Here is a 15,271-nt window from a genome sequence, read left to right as displayed (position 1 = left end):
GTGCTGTGGCCTGACCGAGCCCAAAGACGTGATGAAGGCCAATGACCAATCACTTGATACAGTCCTTTGATTTTGTACCATTTACAGTACATTATAGGCTGTTAACTGTGGTGTACTTCTCATTTACATTATGGAAAATTCTGTCTTTTCTAGTACTTTATTTTATTTTATGTATATTAAATGCTGAATCCACTGAGCTATGAAATATTTTTTGTTTGTTTTTTTGGAGATGCAAAATGTATTCTCCTGGAGCTATATGCCCAGATACAAATTTTTGCTGTAGTGTGTAATGACTGCTCAGTAGTGTTTATGTACTGACCAGCTTGATGCATGATCTGAAAGCCGTGTTTGCTTTTGAGCAAAAGTAATATAGTTTTGAGAAGATAATTTGATTTTGCAAGACGAGTCAAAGGTTTTGAGAGTGTAGCTTGAATTTTAGAGTTTGTGCTAGGGTTTTGAGAAAAGGAGAGGAGATTTTAGGAAATGTGTTTTAGCAATTCAGAAAAACTGTAAACAAGGCTAATATACTGAATAGATCTTTTTGCACTACAGACCTGTTTTACTACATGATTATAGATAGCCAGAGCTTATCTAACCAATATCCTTCACAAGATAAGAATAAAGTTCATTGTAAGACAAACTCACACTCATTCATGTAAGGCAAATCTAGATTCGCTGATCAATACATATTTTTGAGGTATGTACCCTGAGAAACTTAAAACAGATGCAGGAATACTGGGGTGCAAATATCACAGACAGTTAACCGGGATGGAATTAAGGTCTCTGAAAGCTGATTCAACTGTATTAATCACTGCAAAATTTCAAGCATTGTTTTTATGTTAAAAAAGACAAATTAAAGTGTATAATTCTCTAAGCTTGCACTGCAGTAACAGACCATCAAAGAATGACTAAGAGTATAGAGTAAACGTTATAACAAACACCATCTTTATGAATCACCACAAAAGTAGGTTATACATCTTTGAATGCGGCCATTTGGTTCTTGTTGTCTGTAAGAACGGATTCTAGTCATTTGATTGAACAACACATTAAAGGCCAAAGAACTTCTGACTAAGAAAGTGACTGAATAAAAAAAGAAATTACACAACAAAATTATCAGATCTAACTTTAAAAAATATACCACTACAACCTAAAAAACCATTCATCATGTACCAATAGAATAATTATTCTAATCTGAAGGTAGAGAAAAGCCAAGCAAAATGACACCTTTTATTGGCTAACTAAAAAAATAACAATATGCAAGCTTTCGAGGCAACTCAGGCCCCTTCTTCAGGCAAGATGTAATCATAATTAACCATAATCTGAAGAAAACGGGTTGTTTAAAGGCTTCCCACATTAATAAAGAGAAAGACGAATATGAAAAACGGAAATTCTAATCAAAGTCAAATAATCTACCTTTTAATCCTTGAGATCCAGGAGTTCCAGGGAGGCCATCTAGTCCTTGACCACCCATTAATCCTTTTGATCCTGGCATACCTGGAAAGCCAGGGTCTCCCTTGTCTCCTTGAACTGCAAATGAAGCAGGAAGTCCTGGAGACCCAGGAGGTCCCTGAAAACCTTTAGAAGCATAGAAACATTAAATGACAAAAACATTATGCATTTAGAACATTGTTCACTTGATCTGGGCAGAAAAATTCATTGAAGTTAGAAAACTATTTAACTCTGGACATTTTGCTAAAGGAACCCAATAAACCATCGTCAAATGAATTAGTGATTACAACAAAAACACACTATTCATTTTCAAAATCTTGATTTTTCATAGTTTTGAAAAGAATGTTAAATTACAATATTAAATCTTTCCAACACTATTTGATAACAAAAACCATAAAATTAGTGTTTTTTCATATCTGTATATTATGAAAAAATGCAAATATAACTTTAGAAAAAGTAAAAGAGTGTAAAAATTAATATCTAAAATTTCTACAGTGATATATGTTTAACTATTTTAGGTATCTGCTACTCTTTTAGACAGCAACTGCTTCTCCTAAAATTCATATCACATAGTTTAAACTATTTTTATTTAATCTTGTTTTTATGCAGTTGCATTTTTGACATGAAAATTTTGGTGGGGTCACACAGACCTGAGGGAGAGAGAGAGAGAAGCTGTCGCTACCTCATCCTAAAAGGTTGTGCAGAGTGTGTATATGTATACACATATGTGTGAGTGAGTGAGTAAGTGAGAAAGAGAGGGAGAGAGTGGTTAATTTTGATTAAAATTCAGAACCATGTTGGGTAAGGTATTTAGACTTGCAGTTAAGTAAAAGCAGAAGTGAAGGCAAGATTATATCATTACAGCCATAGCATTAAAGGCAGCTAGAAAAAACATGACTTTTAGTCAAAGAAAGAACTAGACATAACATACAAAATAAAACAAAAAATAACAATTCTGAGATGCAAAACAATTAGATGTTTTTATTAAACTGGTACCATCTATAATGAGGTAGTCTCACATTTTTACAAGTTACTAAGAAATATGTTCCATACCATACCATACCGTTACAGTATCTATCTATCTATCTATCTATCTATCTATCTATCTATCTATCTATCTATCTATCTATCTATCTATCTATCTATCTATCTATCTATCTATCTATCTATCTATCTATCTATCTATCTATCTATCTATCTATCTATCTATCTATCTATCTAAGCCTGCCTAATCCTTGGGGCTGAAGCCTATACAAGCAAGCACAGGCCACAAAGCGAAAAAATCCCTTTGACAGGGCACCAGTCCATCACAGAGTGAGCACACTCACCACACATATACTAGGGACAATTTAGAATCACCAGTCCACCTAACCTGCATATCTTTTGTCTGCGAGAAAAAACTGAAACACCCAAACCTACGCAGACACGAGGGGAACATGCAAGTCCACACAGGGAGGATGCAGGACTTGAACCCTGGTCTTCTCTCTGTGAGGTAGCAGTGCTACCACTGCATCACCATTCTGCCCTAATATATTATATCATGCAAAATATAAAGGTGATCATTTACCTTTCTTTATAAAGCCTGTTGATCAATGAGCATTGATTCATCTTTTGATATGGTTACCTATTTTATATTAACTTAATAGGCCATTATTCTTAATGTTGACATGCTTCCTAACCATTGTTGACATCCTCTTTGCAACGATATATTATACTGTAAATTGATGGCATCACTATTCATAATGCTGCTACAGAGCTTTATTTAACCTCTTAATATCTGCTTCTTTCTTTAACATTCCATCATAAGAACTTTATAGCAACTATGACAAACCAGCTAAGTATCAAGAAAAAGCAAGTGGTTGAAAATGCTAAATGAAAAAAGATCTTGATGATTGCAGACATGAAAAACATAACAGATATTACATAGTTTTTTACAATAAAATGTAAAATTAAGAAAGATTGCAAACTACAGCAATTTTGAGAAAAGCATATAGAAATACTTTTCAACCACTTCTGCTTCTTTTCAAGAGTTTGTATATTTTTTAAGTCTGTTTATAAGGACCTCTTTCTTGTATTCTTCTGTAGCTATATGAAAGTTAATTGCACCTGGTAAAATAAAAACTCAAAGTTTGAAGGAAAAAATATCCACATACCAGATTCTCCATCAAGTCCAGGAAGGCCAGGATCACCTGGTTGACCAGTAACAACATGCTGTAAAGGAAGACCAGGAGGACCAGGTGGTCCAGGGAGTCCACTTATACCAGAAGGTCCTAAACAATAATGTTCCAAAAAAGTTATTTTAATCTTTAAAACATTTCTGAATGTTCAGGAGTAGGAATACAATCAGCACACTGGCATCACGTTCCACATAAAAATATAGGGTATTTTAAATACACTTGCACATACTTTATTGGAATGATCTTACATATTTCAGAAATATTAAAGGTAATTTAAGGGGGGATATATTTGGAAATTTAAAGTATGCTTTTATACTTCTATTTCTGCTTTTTATAAGTTTTTGCCAAGTGGAATAGTTATCTCCTCCTCTTTGCACACATTTTTCATGTGTCCTAATCAACTGAAACATGAGAAGACATTCAGCCAATTGTAGTGGGAAAAGCTTTTTGCCATTCACATATATTTATCCTGATGGTACAGTAGTTAATCAGCAATCACAAGTCACTTGCACCAGTACACCAATATAGTTTTTCACAATTGCAGCTGTAAGGCCCGTTGATTCTAACTCTGAACAGAAATTACAGAATGGATGAGTAATTATTTACTTAGACAAAGCAAGAAAATACAGATATTTTAATTATTTGCAGAAACAAAAAAGTGAACTTGATCATCTGTCTTTACAAATCAAGGCAGAAATAAAGAATCTGTAAATAATTATGGAGTTATTATGAGTTACTATCACATTTAAATTTCAAATACACATTAATCATAATACTAAGACTGTTTTATTTAATTTGCCAAATTTCAGACATAAACAAGATGCTGAAAAATAAAAGCAAACTTTTGTTTTGATCGGCTGGATTACTGCAATTCACTCCTAACACGACTACATAAGAAAGATATAATTTGACACAAGCTACAGTAGTTCAAAATGATGCAGAAAAAGTTGTAACCAGTAAAAGAAAACTTGAGTACATCTCACTTGTCTTAGCACAATTACATTGATTCTTGTGTTCATTTTCACAAAACAAATCATTGCAGAAGAACTTACAATTATGCATGACTCTCTACAGCTGAACTTGCAGACACAACCTTGGACTGTCTGAAGCAAACAAAAAGAAGTCTCAGAAGAGCAAATTAAATTTTTGTGAAAGTTCACCTCTTTACTAGAAACTATAAAAGCTATAAAAATAAAAAGACTGGAAGTCCAAATAAATCTCTGAGTACTAAACTCACTAAGCACAAGGACAAGAATTGCAAATCCAAATTTTCATCTTAGATTTAAAGGAGAATGTTGAATACCCAAACACCACTACATTTTTAAAAAGGTTCTGGCATACAGTTCTCCTGTCATTATAAGTGTTTAATGGGTTCAGCTTTAAAGAAGCATGGGAGCTAGGACGCCAACCCATTCTTTTGTATCTTGTCCACATCAGGCTATCTAAAAGTAACAACTCCATTATTTACAAGGGTTTGCCCATATTAGGGTGTCTATGAATGAAGACTCCATTATTTACAAAGATCCCAACAGTTTTAAAAGTTATCTGTCAGTTCTAACTTTAAGATATTGTACCTTCTCGAAAGTCAACTTCCTAATTGCATTAGTGAATGTACTGCACAGATTTTGTTTTTTCTGTTGTGGCAAGTGGCTGGGGGTGGCACCCAGCCAGGATGCCTGGAAGGACCGGAGGAGGGCTAACGCCTCCTCCAGGCCACAAGGGGGTGACCGCCCTGGTGGCTTTGGGGTCCACGGGAACAGAGTTTAGAAACTCAACCCTATAGGGGCCCGTGGTCACCGCCAGGGGCGCCCCAATGCCTGAAGTACCCTGGTCCTCAGCACTTCCGCCACACCTGGAAGTGCTGGGGGGAAGACGACCAGGGACACTGGGGAGTGCCAGCAGTTACTCATTGGGAGGCACCTGGAACACATCTGGGTGGATATAAATGGGGCTGCCTCTCTCCATTTGATTGGCTGGAGTCGGGAGGAAGACAGACAGAGTCTTGGAGGAGAGGAGTGGAGACGGACTTGAGAAAGGCATCATTAGAAAGGCCTGGCCTTTGGGGGAGTACTGGGGTTGTGTGTTTCACTTTGTAAATAGAATAATGTATAATAAACATGTGTTGGGTGAACTATCGGTGTCTGCCTGTCTGTGTCCGGGCCAGTCGCCACACTGTTTTAATTCAAGGTGCTCTTCTCTATATTTGCTGCTATTTTTTAGATTAGATATTTCTAAGTATAGGAAAATGAGGTTCATAAATTGGCAAGAGTCTATGAGAAAAATTTCTCTGTTGAGATGCAAAGATTTATTATTATTATTAATTATTATCCAGGCATGTACTGTAGATAGGCTGTCTTTCAACAAATAATCCAGCCACTTTGGCTGCAATAATCAGAATAATAACACTTGTTTATAACCTGAGGATAACAGAAGATACATAAGCAGATCAAGTAAACTTGACTGAAGTGGCCTGCCAGTTTGCAGACTAGATGAACCAGTTCCAGATACAGCAGGTGGAGCTGATTGATGCTGATGTCTTCTGTGAGTCCTCGGAGGCCATAAATGTCGGCTGGGACCAAGGGCCCGCATACTTGCTCATCCTGATGTGCGTTCGAGACCCATTTGCTCATATAATAATAATAATAATAATTCATTACATTTATATAGCGCTTTTCTCAGTACTCAAAGCACTATCCACACAGGGAGGAACCGGGAAGCGAACTCACAATCTTCCACAGTCTCCTTACTGCAAAGCAGCCTTGTGCCGTTTCTTTAAGGCAGGGCTCAACAAGCCTATTACTGCTGATTGCAACACCTTTAAATGGGAGATTCTAGCCTGGTATGGTCCATACCCTTCCAGAACACTTGGTCTGCTCATTTACAAGACAGACCTGGACAGACATGAAAGAACTAGTGGAGATTATTGAGCATTACAGCACCGCAAGATAGACTGAGCGTCCCAAGGAATGACAGCAGGAGTGAACAAGCAGGGTCTTGCATCCCGATTCCGGTCCCAAAGACGGAGATATGCAACCCCAGAGACAGGATTACTCACCTCAACAACTTCGCTCCCTACACTGTGGCAAGCCGGCACACACCATAGCTAACTGCCCCCGAGCAGAGGACTTAAACGTTACATGTATTGGTACTCCAGAATCCACCAAGTGCATTAATACTGGGACAGGACTGGCTGCGGAGTAAAACTGACTGGGACTGGCTGTGCCTGAATGGTGTGATGAGCCCGACCCTGGACAAAGACAGCCCTCCCAAGGGTGACACCCCACCAGTTTTGCAGGTCCTGTCCGGACTGTCAACTATCAAAAATACCCTGGTGAGATCACACCCCTCTGGTTCCCTTGCCGATTACTGACATTCAGTTTACAAAGATCAGCATGGACATTGTCGGTCCTCTTGAACCTTTGGCAAACAATCATAAGTACAACCTTGTCCTTGTAGACTACACCACCCGTTATCTGGAAGCTATATCTCTATAATGGCTAACATGAAAATTATTGCCCAGGAACTCATAGAAGTCTTTTCATTTGTCAGCATCCCCAAAGAGGTTTTTCCTTATTAACCAGAGATGCCCTTCATGTCAAGTACATTCAGGGGAATCACCAAGATGCTTTGCGTCACCCACTTGAAAATATCCATCTAACACCCCTTCAATCAACCACTCAAGCAGATGTTGAGGAAAGTGGTTCACGCAAATGGGAAAGACTGCTGGGAGGCACCTCAGGCATCCACAGGCTTCTCCTCCTTTGAACTGCTTTATGGGAGAAGAGCTCTGGGGACTGCTCAAACTAATCAGGGAGGGCTGAGAGAAGGAAGCAACACCCTCCTCTCACAACATTATTGAATATGTTGTGTAGTTATGCGACCACTTTGTGCAGTTTCAAACCTTGTGAAGGAGCATCTTGAGGGCACATTGTGCTTAGCTTTACAGTCTCGGCCCCTACCTTTGCGAGTTTTGTCTGGAGGACGGGGTCATGGTTTTCGTCCCTTCATCCCACACCAAACTCTTAGCACATTGGCAGGGGCCATTCAAGGTGAGAGAGAATGCATTTGAGAGAATGAGTCTACCATGTAAACCTGCTAAAATCTTGGCATGAACAGAGAGATAGCAAGGCAGCAGTTACTTCCATTGCCACATTTTCTTCCGACACCAAACAGCTGAATTTTGGGGAGACCTTTTTCACCCCACAAAGAAAGGGACAGGAAATTGGCATTTCCTCTGTCACCAGGGTCGATGATGCTGAGCCGGGGTGCATGACACTGATCACAGACGATTTTGTTACTGAACCAGGGGTTATAGCCAGAGGCCAAATAAGCTGAAGTAGACTTATCGATACAACACATGCTGGACCTTAGTGTCATAGAGGCAAGCCACAGCCCATAGTCCAGCCCCATTGTTTTATTCCCCAATCCAACAGAAGCTGGCACTTCTGCAATGACTTCTGTCACTTCAAACAAGTCTCCCGTTTTGATGTCTACACTATGCCAAGCATCGATGACCTCCTGGAGAACCTGGAAGCCACCCTGTACCTGTCCATCCTTGTCATGATGAAGGGCTATTGGCATATTCCCCTGACGGACATGGTGAAAGAAAAGGCCGTGTTCAGCACCCCTAGTGGCCACTGGCATTACCCTTCCATTTGGGCCTCAGTGAACTTCCAGCATTTGGTTGAATAAGGTGCTCCAAATCCCACAATGTCTATATTGTAGATGTGTAGATGTTTGCTTTGTAGATATGTAGATGACACTGTCATATACTCAAGCACCTGAAAGGAATATCTGCATCATGTCTTGAATGTCCTCCATTACTTTGGGTTGACTGAGGCTAGATATCTTGGCTACATGGTGAGCGGAGAATGCGTCAAACCTCACTGGTCCAAGGTTGTTACCATTCAAGATTAGCCTTGGTTGCAAACTAAAAGGCAGGTATTGTGACTTAAAAGTGTCCCTTATGTCACCTCCTGTATAATGGACTGCTAACTTTTCTTTGCTCTTTTATCTTCAGATTAATGCCTTGGACACCGACTGAGCCAAGTTATTGATGGGGCCAAACATCCCATTATCTACCAGAAAGCGTTGGACTGGGAGATGAGGTATGTGGCCATTGAACAGGAGCTGCTCTGCATTAAATCAGCCATCACACAGCGACAGTACTATTTCCTGGGGTGAGATTTCACTCCCCAGAGAGACACCTGTAGCGGTCAGGGGCCGGTGGTGACGGTGATTTATTTATTTTAATAGAGGAGATCCCAGGAACATCCCCAGCCTTGGATCGACCCACACACACTCACAACAGAGACCAATAAAGCACACTGGGAAAGGCAAACAATTAAGAATATAATGAATCAAAATTAACTGAATGAAAAACAATAAAACCACCCCTGACCCTTTCGGCGATATTACATTTAACATATATACACGAACACCACATCGCAAAGTCCATGAAAACCAAACTGGATGAAAATGAGAGGTGATGAAGTTAAGTCCAGTGATCTGTATGTTGAAAGGGCGAAAGAAAACACAGTCCTACCGGTAGTTACTGAAAGGATGAAATCGGATGGATGGTTCAGGAGCGCTCCACTCTTCCGCAAAACCAATGAATCCAACAGTCCTCAGTGCACAATCCAGACCCCAACAAACGAATACAGTCCAGGACACAATGATTAATTAAAGTTCCAATAACAGCAGGCAGCACGACAGATAAACGCAACACACAACGCACCAACACAAAACAAACTTTTCTCCCTTTTGCCCTCTGCCCTCCTTTAAACCTCCTTTGACCCCAGCAGCCCCAACCAGGACTGCTGGGAGATGCAGTTCTTATTTAACAGCACTGCTACAACCAACCCCCGATCATGCAATTGTTCCTTAGCCTGCAGCCTTACAAGTTTACAGTTCTTCATTGGCTAAGGGCCCTTCACACCAATGCCAATGCCCTCTTCCGGGCCCACTACCTCTTGACCAGATCCATTTACTCCTTTGAGGAAGAGCAAAGGGGCTGGCCATGTCACGCATGCACATCAGCGAATCAATCTCTGGGCTCATCTGAGGTTTGTACTACCACCCTAGGTCATGAGGGGGCACTGGCACTAACTTTGTCCTATTCTGTTCCCTCTGGATTTCTGAGAAGCCACCCAGTGAGGGCACTTCACTCTTCCCTTTCTACTCCTCCAGCTATAGATCCAGATGCAACTGGACAGTGTTTCTGTGTCTGTGTATGCTCTGAAATTTCCAACTAGGTTTAGGAAAAAAAATCTAGCAGTTAAAGACTTATAATTTTCAAAGTCAATTACTTTTTAGTTACAGTGATGCGAATATTACAATAAATTAGCTGGCTTCATCCTAATTATTAGGTTACAAAAATAGTTCTCAGAATTAAACGGTTGAGACAAAGCTTTGTTCCTTTTCTGGTCAGCTTGCTCCACACATGGAAGGATCTTTGGTGCATGTTGTGGGGTGAAAAATCTGTAAATGTTGGTCTATATTTTCATTATATTTTGTTTAAGACAAAACAACAGATGAACTTAACACTTGCATGGACAGTTTATATCAAAGGCAATCGGTTTCCTAAATCACAGTACCATTTGTTTGAACTGACCAGCAATTCAGGAGATGCCTCAGACTATTGATTACTTTAAAAGATCTGAGATCTGGGACAACAAGTTGCTAAACTGGTTTAGAGCCTGGGAAAGGAAGATATGCCAGTAGTACTAAGCAACATCAAAAGTTTTATTGTTTAGGAAAACGGACATATTCGAGATTAAAGAATCTGAGCGAATCCATTCATCAAAATAACATCCAGCCATTCAGGTGTATCTAACCACGTAGAATTTTATAATAAATGTGCCTTGTCTGAAGAGCAACATCAGATGAAGAAGTCAGGAGAAGAGAACAGAGCGACGTCAGAAGAGGGCGCTAGCAACATGCGGCTGTTTCCATCTTGATCATCAGAAAAGCATCTAATGAACTACGAGTACTAGATCAGAAGCCACCTGCGACATTCATCCTTGTCATCTTACTTTTTCATAAGCTTTTTCTAAAGACTACTAGGGGGCTTTGCCCCCTGCTCACTTACTCACCCCCCCACCCCCTAGGGTGCGCCACGCGCCAGCCACTTCACGTCTCTGCCTGTCACGTTGTGAAGAGGGGGGCTGAACGCATGCTAAGGAGATGTGGTCGCTCCTCCGAAACCCCCTCTTAAACGGTGATACAATGGGAAACAAATAAATTTTTTTAACCTCCTCTATGCTCGATCAGCTGGCTTGCCAGAGGTTTGCCATTTACTTTGTGGTGCAAGGTTTATTAATGCTGCGAATATGAGCTTCACCCAGTGGTAGGAAACAGTACGTAAAGTAAGGCATTCTTGGCTGATAAATGGCCTATAGTCAAGAATGCTGATCATTTGTACATTTGAATACAGTGATCCATCGCTATATCGTGCTTCGCCTTTCATGGCTTCACTCCATCGCGGATTTTATATGTAAGCATATTTAAATATATATCGTTGATTTTTTGCTGGTTCCCGGATTTCTGCGGACAATGGGTCTTTTAATTTCTGGTACATGCTTCCTCAGTTGGTTTGCCCAGTTGATTTCATGCAAGGGATGCTATTGGCAGATGGCTGAGAAGCTAGATTGCTTACTTTTCTCTCTCTCTTGCGCTGACTATCTGTGATCCTGACGTATGGGGATTGAGCAGGGGGGCTGTTCGCACACCTAGACAATACGGACGCTCGTCTAAAAATGCTGAAAGATTATCTTCACGTTGCTATCTTTTGTGCAGCTGCTTCCTGAAACGACATGCTGCACAGTGCTTCGCATACTTAAAAGCTCGAAGGGCACGTATTGATTTTTGACTGAAAAACAAACTCTGTCTCTCTCTCTCTCTCCCTGCTCCTGACCGGTGGGGGGGGGGGGGTTGGGGGTTTGTGTGAGCTGCCGCCTTCAACAGCTTTGTGCCGCGGTGCTTCGCATACTTAAAAGCCAAACAGCCCTATTGATTTGTTTGCTCTATCTATGTGACATTCTGTGCTCCTGACAAGCACTCCTTTGAAGAGGAAGATATGTTTGCATTCTTTTAATTGTGAGATGGAACTGTCATCTCTGTCTTGTCATGGAGCACAGTTTAAACTTTTGAAAAAGAGACAAATGTTTGTTTGCAGTGTTTGAATAACGTTCCTGTCTCTCTACAACCTCCTGTGTTTCTGCGCAAATCTGTGACCCAAGCATGACAATATAAAAATAACCATATAAACATATGGTTTCTACTTCGCGGATTTTCTTATTTCGCGGGTGGCTCTGGAACGCAACCCCCGCAATGGAGGAGGGATTACTGTATATTCTTGGAGACCAAAAGTAATATTTAGGTCTGAGATATATTTAAAACATAGTATGTTGTTTGTGCCAATAATAAGTAAGTCTCTTGAACTGCTGAGACAGTGATAGGCAGTGTTATTCCTAAGGTACTTGTGTGGTTTAAAGTGCTAGAGATTAATCAGCTGTGTGTTTGTGTCATTCATAGGGCACTGTTGAGTTTCTGTGTATATGCATATATCTATGTACGTGTGTGATAATCTTAAGGTGCGACAGTAGACCAACCTGGTAACGAACCTGATGAGTGCACTAACCCCTAGAGGTAAAGGATAAGGAGAGGGAAAAACCATGATAATACAGTGCACTTTTATTATTTTTCAGGAGCTCTTATTCTTTTTCACCTTGGTCGCGCTTTCTGATGGCAGGTGGTACTGCAGTTGTCTCTTCAAGTATTTTACATACAATGTCCTCAGTTAACTAAGTTATTCCTGCTGTGTGGTTGGTGATCAGTTAGCTCCTATTCTTAGCAAGGTTAACACATGGCTTTTAAGTGGGTCTGCCCATGCACTTGCTTCACCTTAGCAAAGTTTGGAATATTAGCACCCTCTTCTAACTCCAATAAAGGCAAGTTGTTCAGTTTTCCAGTCCAACACACAGTTGCTGTTTGGAGTAAAATTTTGCAACTGCATCCTAAACAACAAGTTACCTGCTATAAGAGCAGAAGTTAAGGCAAAGTTAGGAGCAGTGAGTTTGATAAAGAGAGACTAGATCTGGGGTTTCCAAGGATTATTAAAGGAAGAAGTAGACATTTTGCCATTGGTGCAAATTTTTTTCCATCAATGTTTCTCATTATTAAGTTATGGTTCATTGTCCCTGAGTAAATATTTAGTTCCTGCATCACGAAGACATGTCAGGGTGTCACTTGGTGACTGATCATTTCATCAGATAAGGCACAAAGCCTGCATTACAAATGTAACCATTAGCCCCATGCAGATTAAAGATAGTTTCTGCACATTATATTCTGACTTGAAGACCACGACCGTTCCAGTCCTTAATTTGATTCCTTCCTTGGAATCTTTCTTCCTAAAGACTCTGCAAGGTTTAATGCTCTGATCTTGTTAAAAGAACTGAAGGACACTTTGGGTTCAATGTAGGTCCAGAAGTTGCCAGGACTCGAAAAACTTCTGTCTGAGGTTTACTCAAGTTTCTGGGAACTCCTCCATATTTAAAAATATTAAACTCTACTACAGACGTGGAAAGTTTTGCTGGCATACCTCCAAGAAAAAAGAAGAACTCACGATTTTCTCTGAAATAACTCGGAACTGACAAAAAATGGCACTTTTGTCATTGTTTATTCCATATTTAACAAAAATCAGACTTTGCTTTTGAGTTTTACTTCAATTAAATATAATTTAAATAATACAAATGAAAATGGCATTGGACAAAAATGAATGAACCTTTATATTTTATTGCATAACCATTATAGGCAATCACTTTAAACAAGCGATTCCTGTAGTTCTCAATGAGACTTCTGCACCTGTTAACAGGCAGTTTGGCCCATTCTTAACCTTGGAGTTAATCTTGTGTATCTTTGCAAGTTGTCCAAATTCAAGAGATTCAATTCTAATTGTGAAGCTTGCCTTTTCCTACATAAAGTGCCTCATTTGAAGATCGGGTGTTTCTATAATCTAGTTTGGAAATCTCACTTATTAACTCTGATAACTTCTTAGTCTTCAATTTATTTTTGTGTGAGAGATATGAAACATGTCCTCTTAAAAACACTTTTAAAAGTTTTCCAAAGTGTTCCTGCAAGTATCCCATGAGGATGTGTTAGTACATAAAGAATAATCGATTTATTTGAAGATGAATTCACATAAGCTAACAACAGAGGGTTAAGGCATCTGTTACAAGGTGTCTAGGGCATAACAATTTAAGATCCAAGATCAGAGAAGTGTGATCAGAGCTAACAACAGAATCATGCTTACAAGATTTAATAGCAGGCGATAAATTATTATCAATGAAGAAATAAAAAAAAAAGGAATATTCCATTGAATTTGGATTTACGAATCTCCTTGGCCCTGAAAAATTATTATCCACTACAAACTGTGTGATTGTCTTTGCAGTATTAGATGTTGTTGTCATTTGTGACTGGTATCACCGCTGGGTAGTTACCTAAAACGGTGGCATCTGTTGCTCATGTGAAGTTGAGTAGTTCCCCTGCTCCGTTTTTCCTCCTGCATAGTGCAGGCAACAAACCTAAAGCAAGGAAACACAACTGCCCTTCAGAAACTCCCTCTTAAACAGTGTTTCAATCAGAAACAAACACACTCTTACCCACCCCCTTTGTAGGTTCAACATGCTTCTTGAACAAGGTTTAGAACATTTAAAAAACCGAGACCCAGCAAACCAAATGGCTCACTCTTCTGTCCTCTCTCCTTTAGACTGCTCCAGTCGCTGCTTCCAAGCTGTTGAACTCTCTTGATGAGGAGGACTTTGTGTTCTTTTGACCTGGAGACCGCCACGTATGACAGCTACAACCTGTGTGCTTTTCTGCTGTTGACAAACCCCTTCTGAATAAGGTCTTGAATTCCTTGGAAACCTGTTCCCTTTTCCAGTCTCCTGTGCAACTTTGTGACCCAAGCCTGACACACTGTAGTTGATGATCTATCCAGGTCTGGATTTAAAACGCAATTACAATCTCCAGCCATTATAATTTTATGAATGCTCAGATTGGGAATTGATTCAAATATGTTTTGGATAAAATACCCATCATTCACATTAGGTGCATATATTTTTATCAGAATTGCTTTAAAATTAAATAAATTATGCATCACCAAGACAGCGTCCTTCAACATCAGACAGCACGTTTGATGCTACAAATAGAATTGCTTTATGTATTAAAACACCCACACCTCTGGTTTTCTTTATATACAGTAACTGGAGTGGAAAACTTGTCTCATTCGGTCTCTTTGCAGACTGTAGGCCTATGAGGTGGGACAAATATGTTTTCTCTTTAGATCGCAAATGAAACCTGTTTCTGGATGTGTAGGGACATTTTGTAATTTTAATTCTTAACTTTAACACAGCTTTCAATATTGTACCATATTACATTATGGCCAAAGTGATTGTGTGGATAAAAAGAATAAACAGCAACTTGCTCCACCCCAAGTACACAACACTTAACAGAATCTCAGTCCTCTGACAAGCCAAGAGCCAAGGCACACCCAAAACAAAGACAGTTAGCGGTGTAGTAAGGATTATATTGAGATATCTTATAATAGTACAGTCCAAATACAGTAAACCTAGGCCTAGGGTAAG

The 15,271-nt window shown here is 39.7% G+C and overlaps 2 protein-coding genes across 2 annotated transcripts in view; one reads left to right on the top strand and one right to left on the bottom strand.

The window, feature by feature from the left end:
• The window catches only part of col4a6 (collagen, type IV, alpha 6), a 542,265-nt gene that overhangs the window by 74,489 nt on the left and 452,505 nt on the right, over nucleotides 1-15,271 (bottom strand). Inside the window, exons 38-39 of the mRNA XM_028815433.2 lie at nucleotides 3,603-3,719; nucleotides 1,414-1,575 (exon numbers count right to left, since the gene is read on the bottom strand). Of these exons, the coding sequence (XP_028671266.1) occupies nucleotides 1,414-1,575; nucleotides 3,603-3,719 (279 nt within the window). The remainder of the gene's footprint in view (nucleotides 1-1,413; nucleotides 1,576-3,602; nucleotides 3,720-15,271) is intronic.
• The window catches only part of LOC127529743 (craniofacial development protein 2-like), a 928,907-nt gene that overhangs the window by 539,150 nt on the left and 374,486 nt on the right, over nucleotides 1-15,271 (top strand). The window lies entirely within an intron of this gene.

This window comes from Erpetoichthys calabaricus, chromosome 12 (genome assembly GCF_900747795.2).
Source record: "Erpetoichthys calabaricus chromosome 12, fErpCal1.3, whole genome shotgun sequence".
In the NCBI taxonomy this organism is placed as follows: Eukaryota; Metazoa; Chordata; class Cladistia; order Polypteriformes; family Polypteridae; genus Erpetoichthys; species Erpetoichthys calabaricus.
Note: the sequence above shows the minus strand (reverse complement) of the source record. Positions and strands in the feature narration are given on the sequence as shown.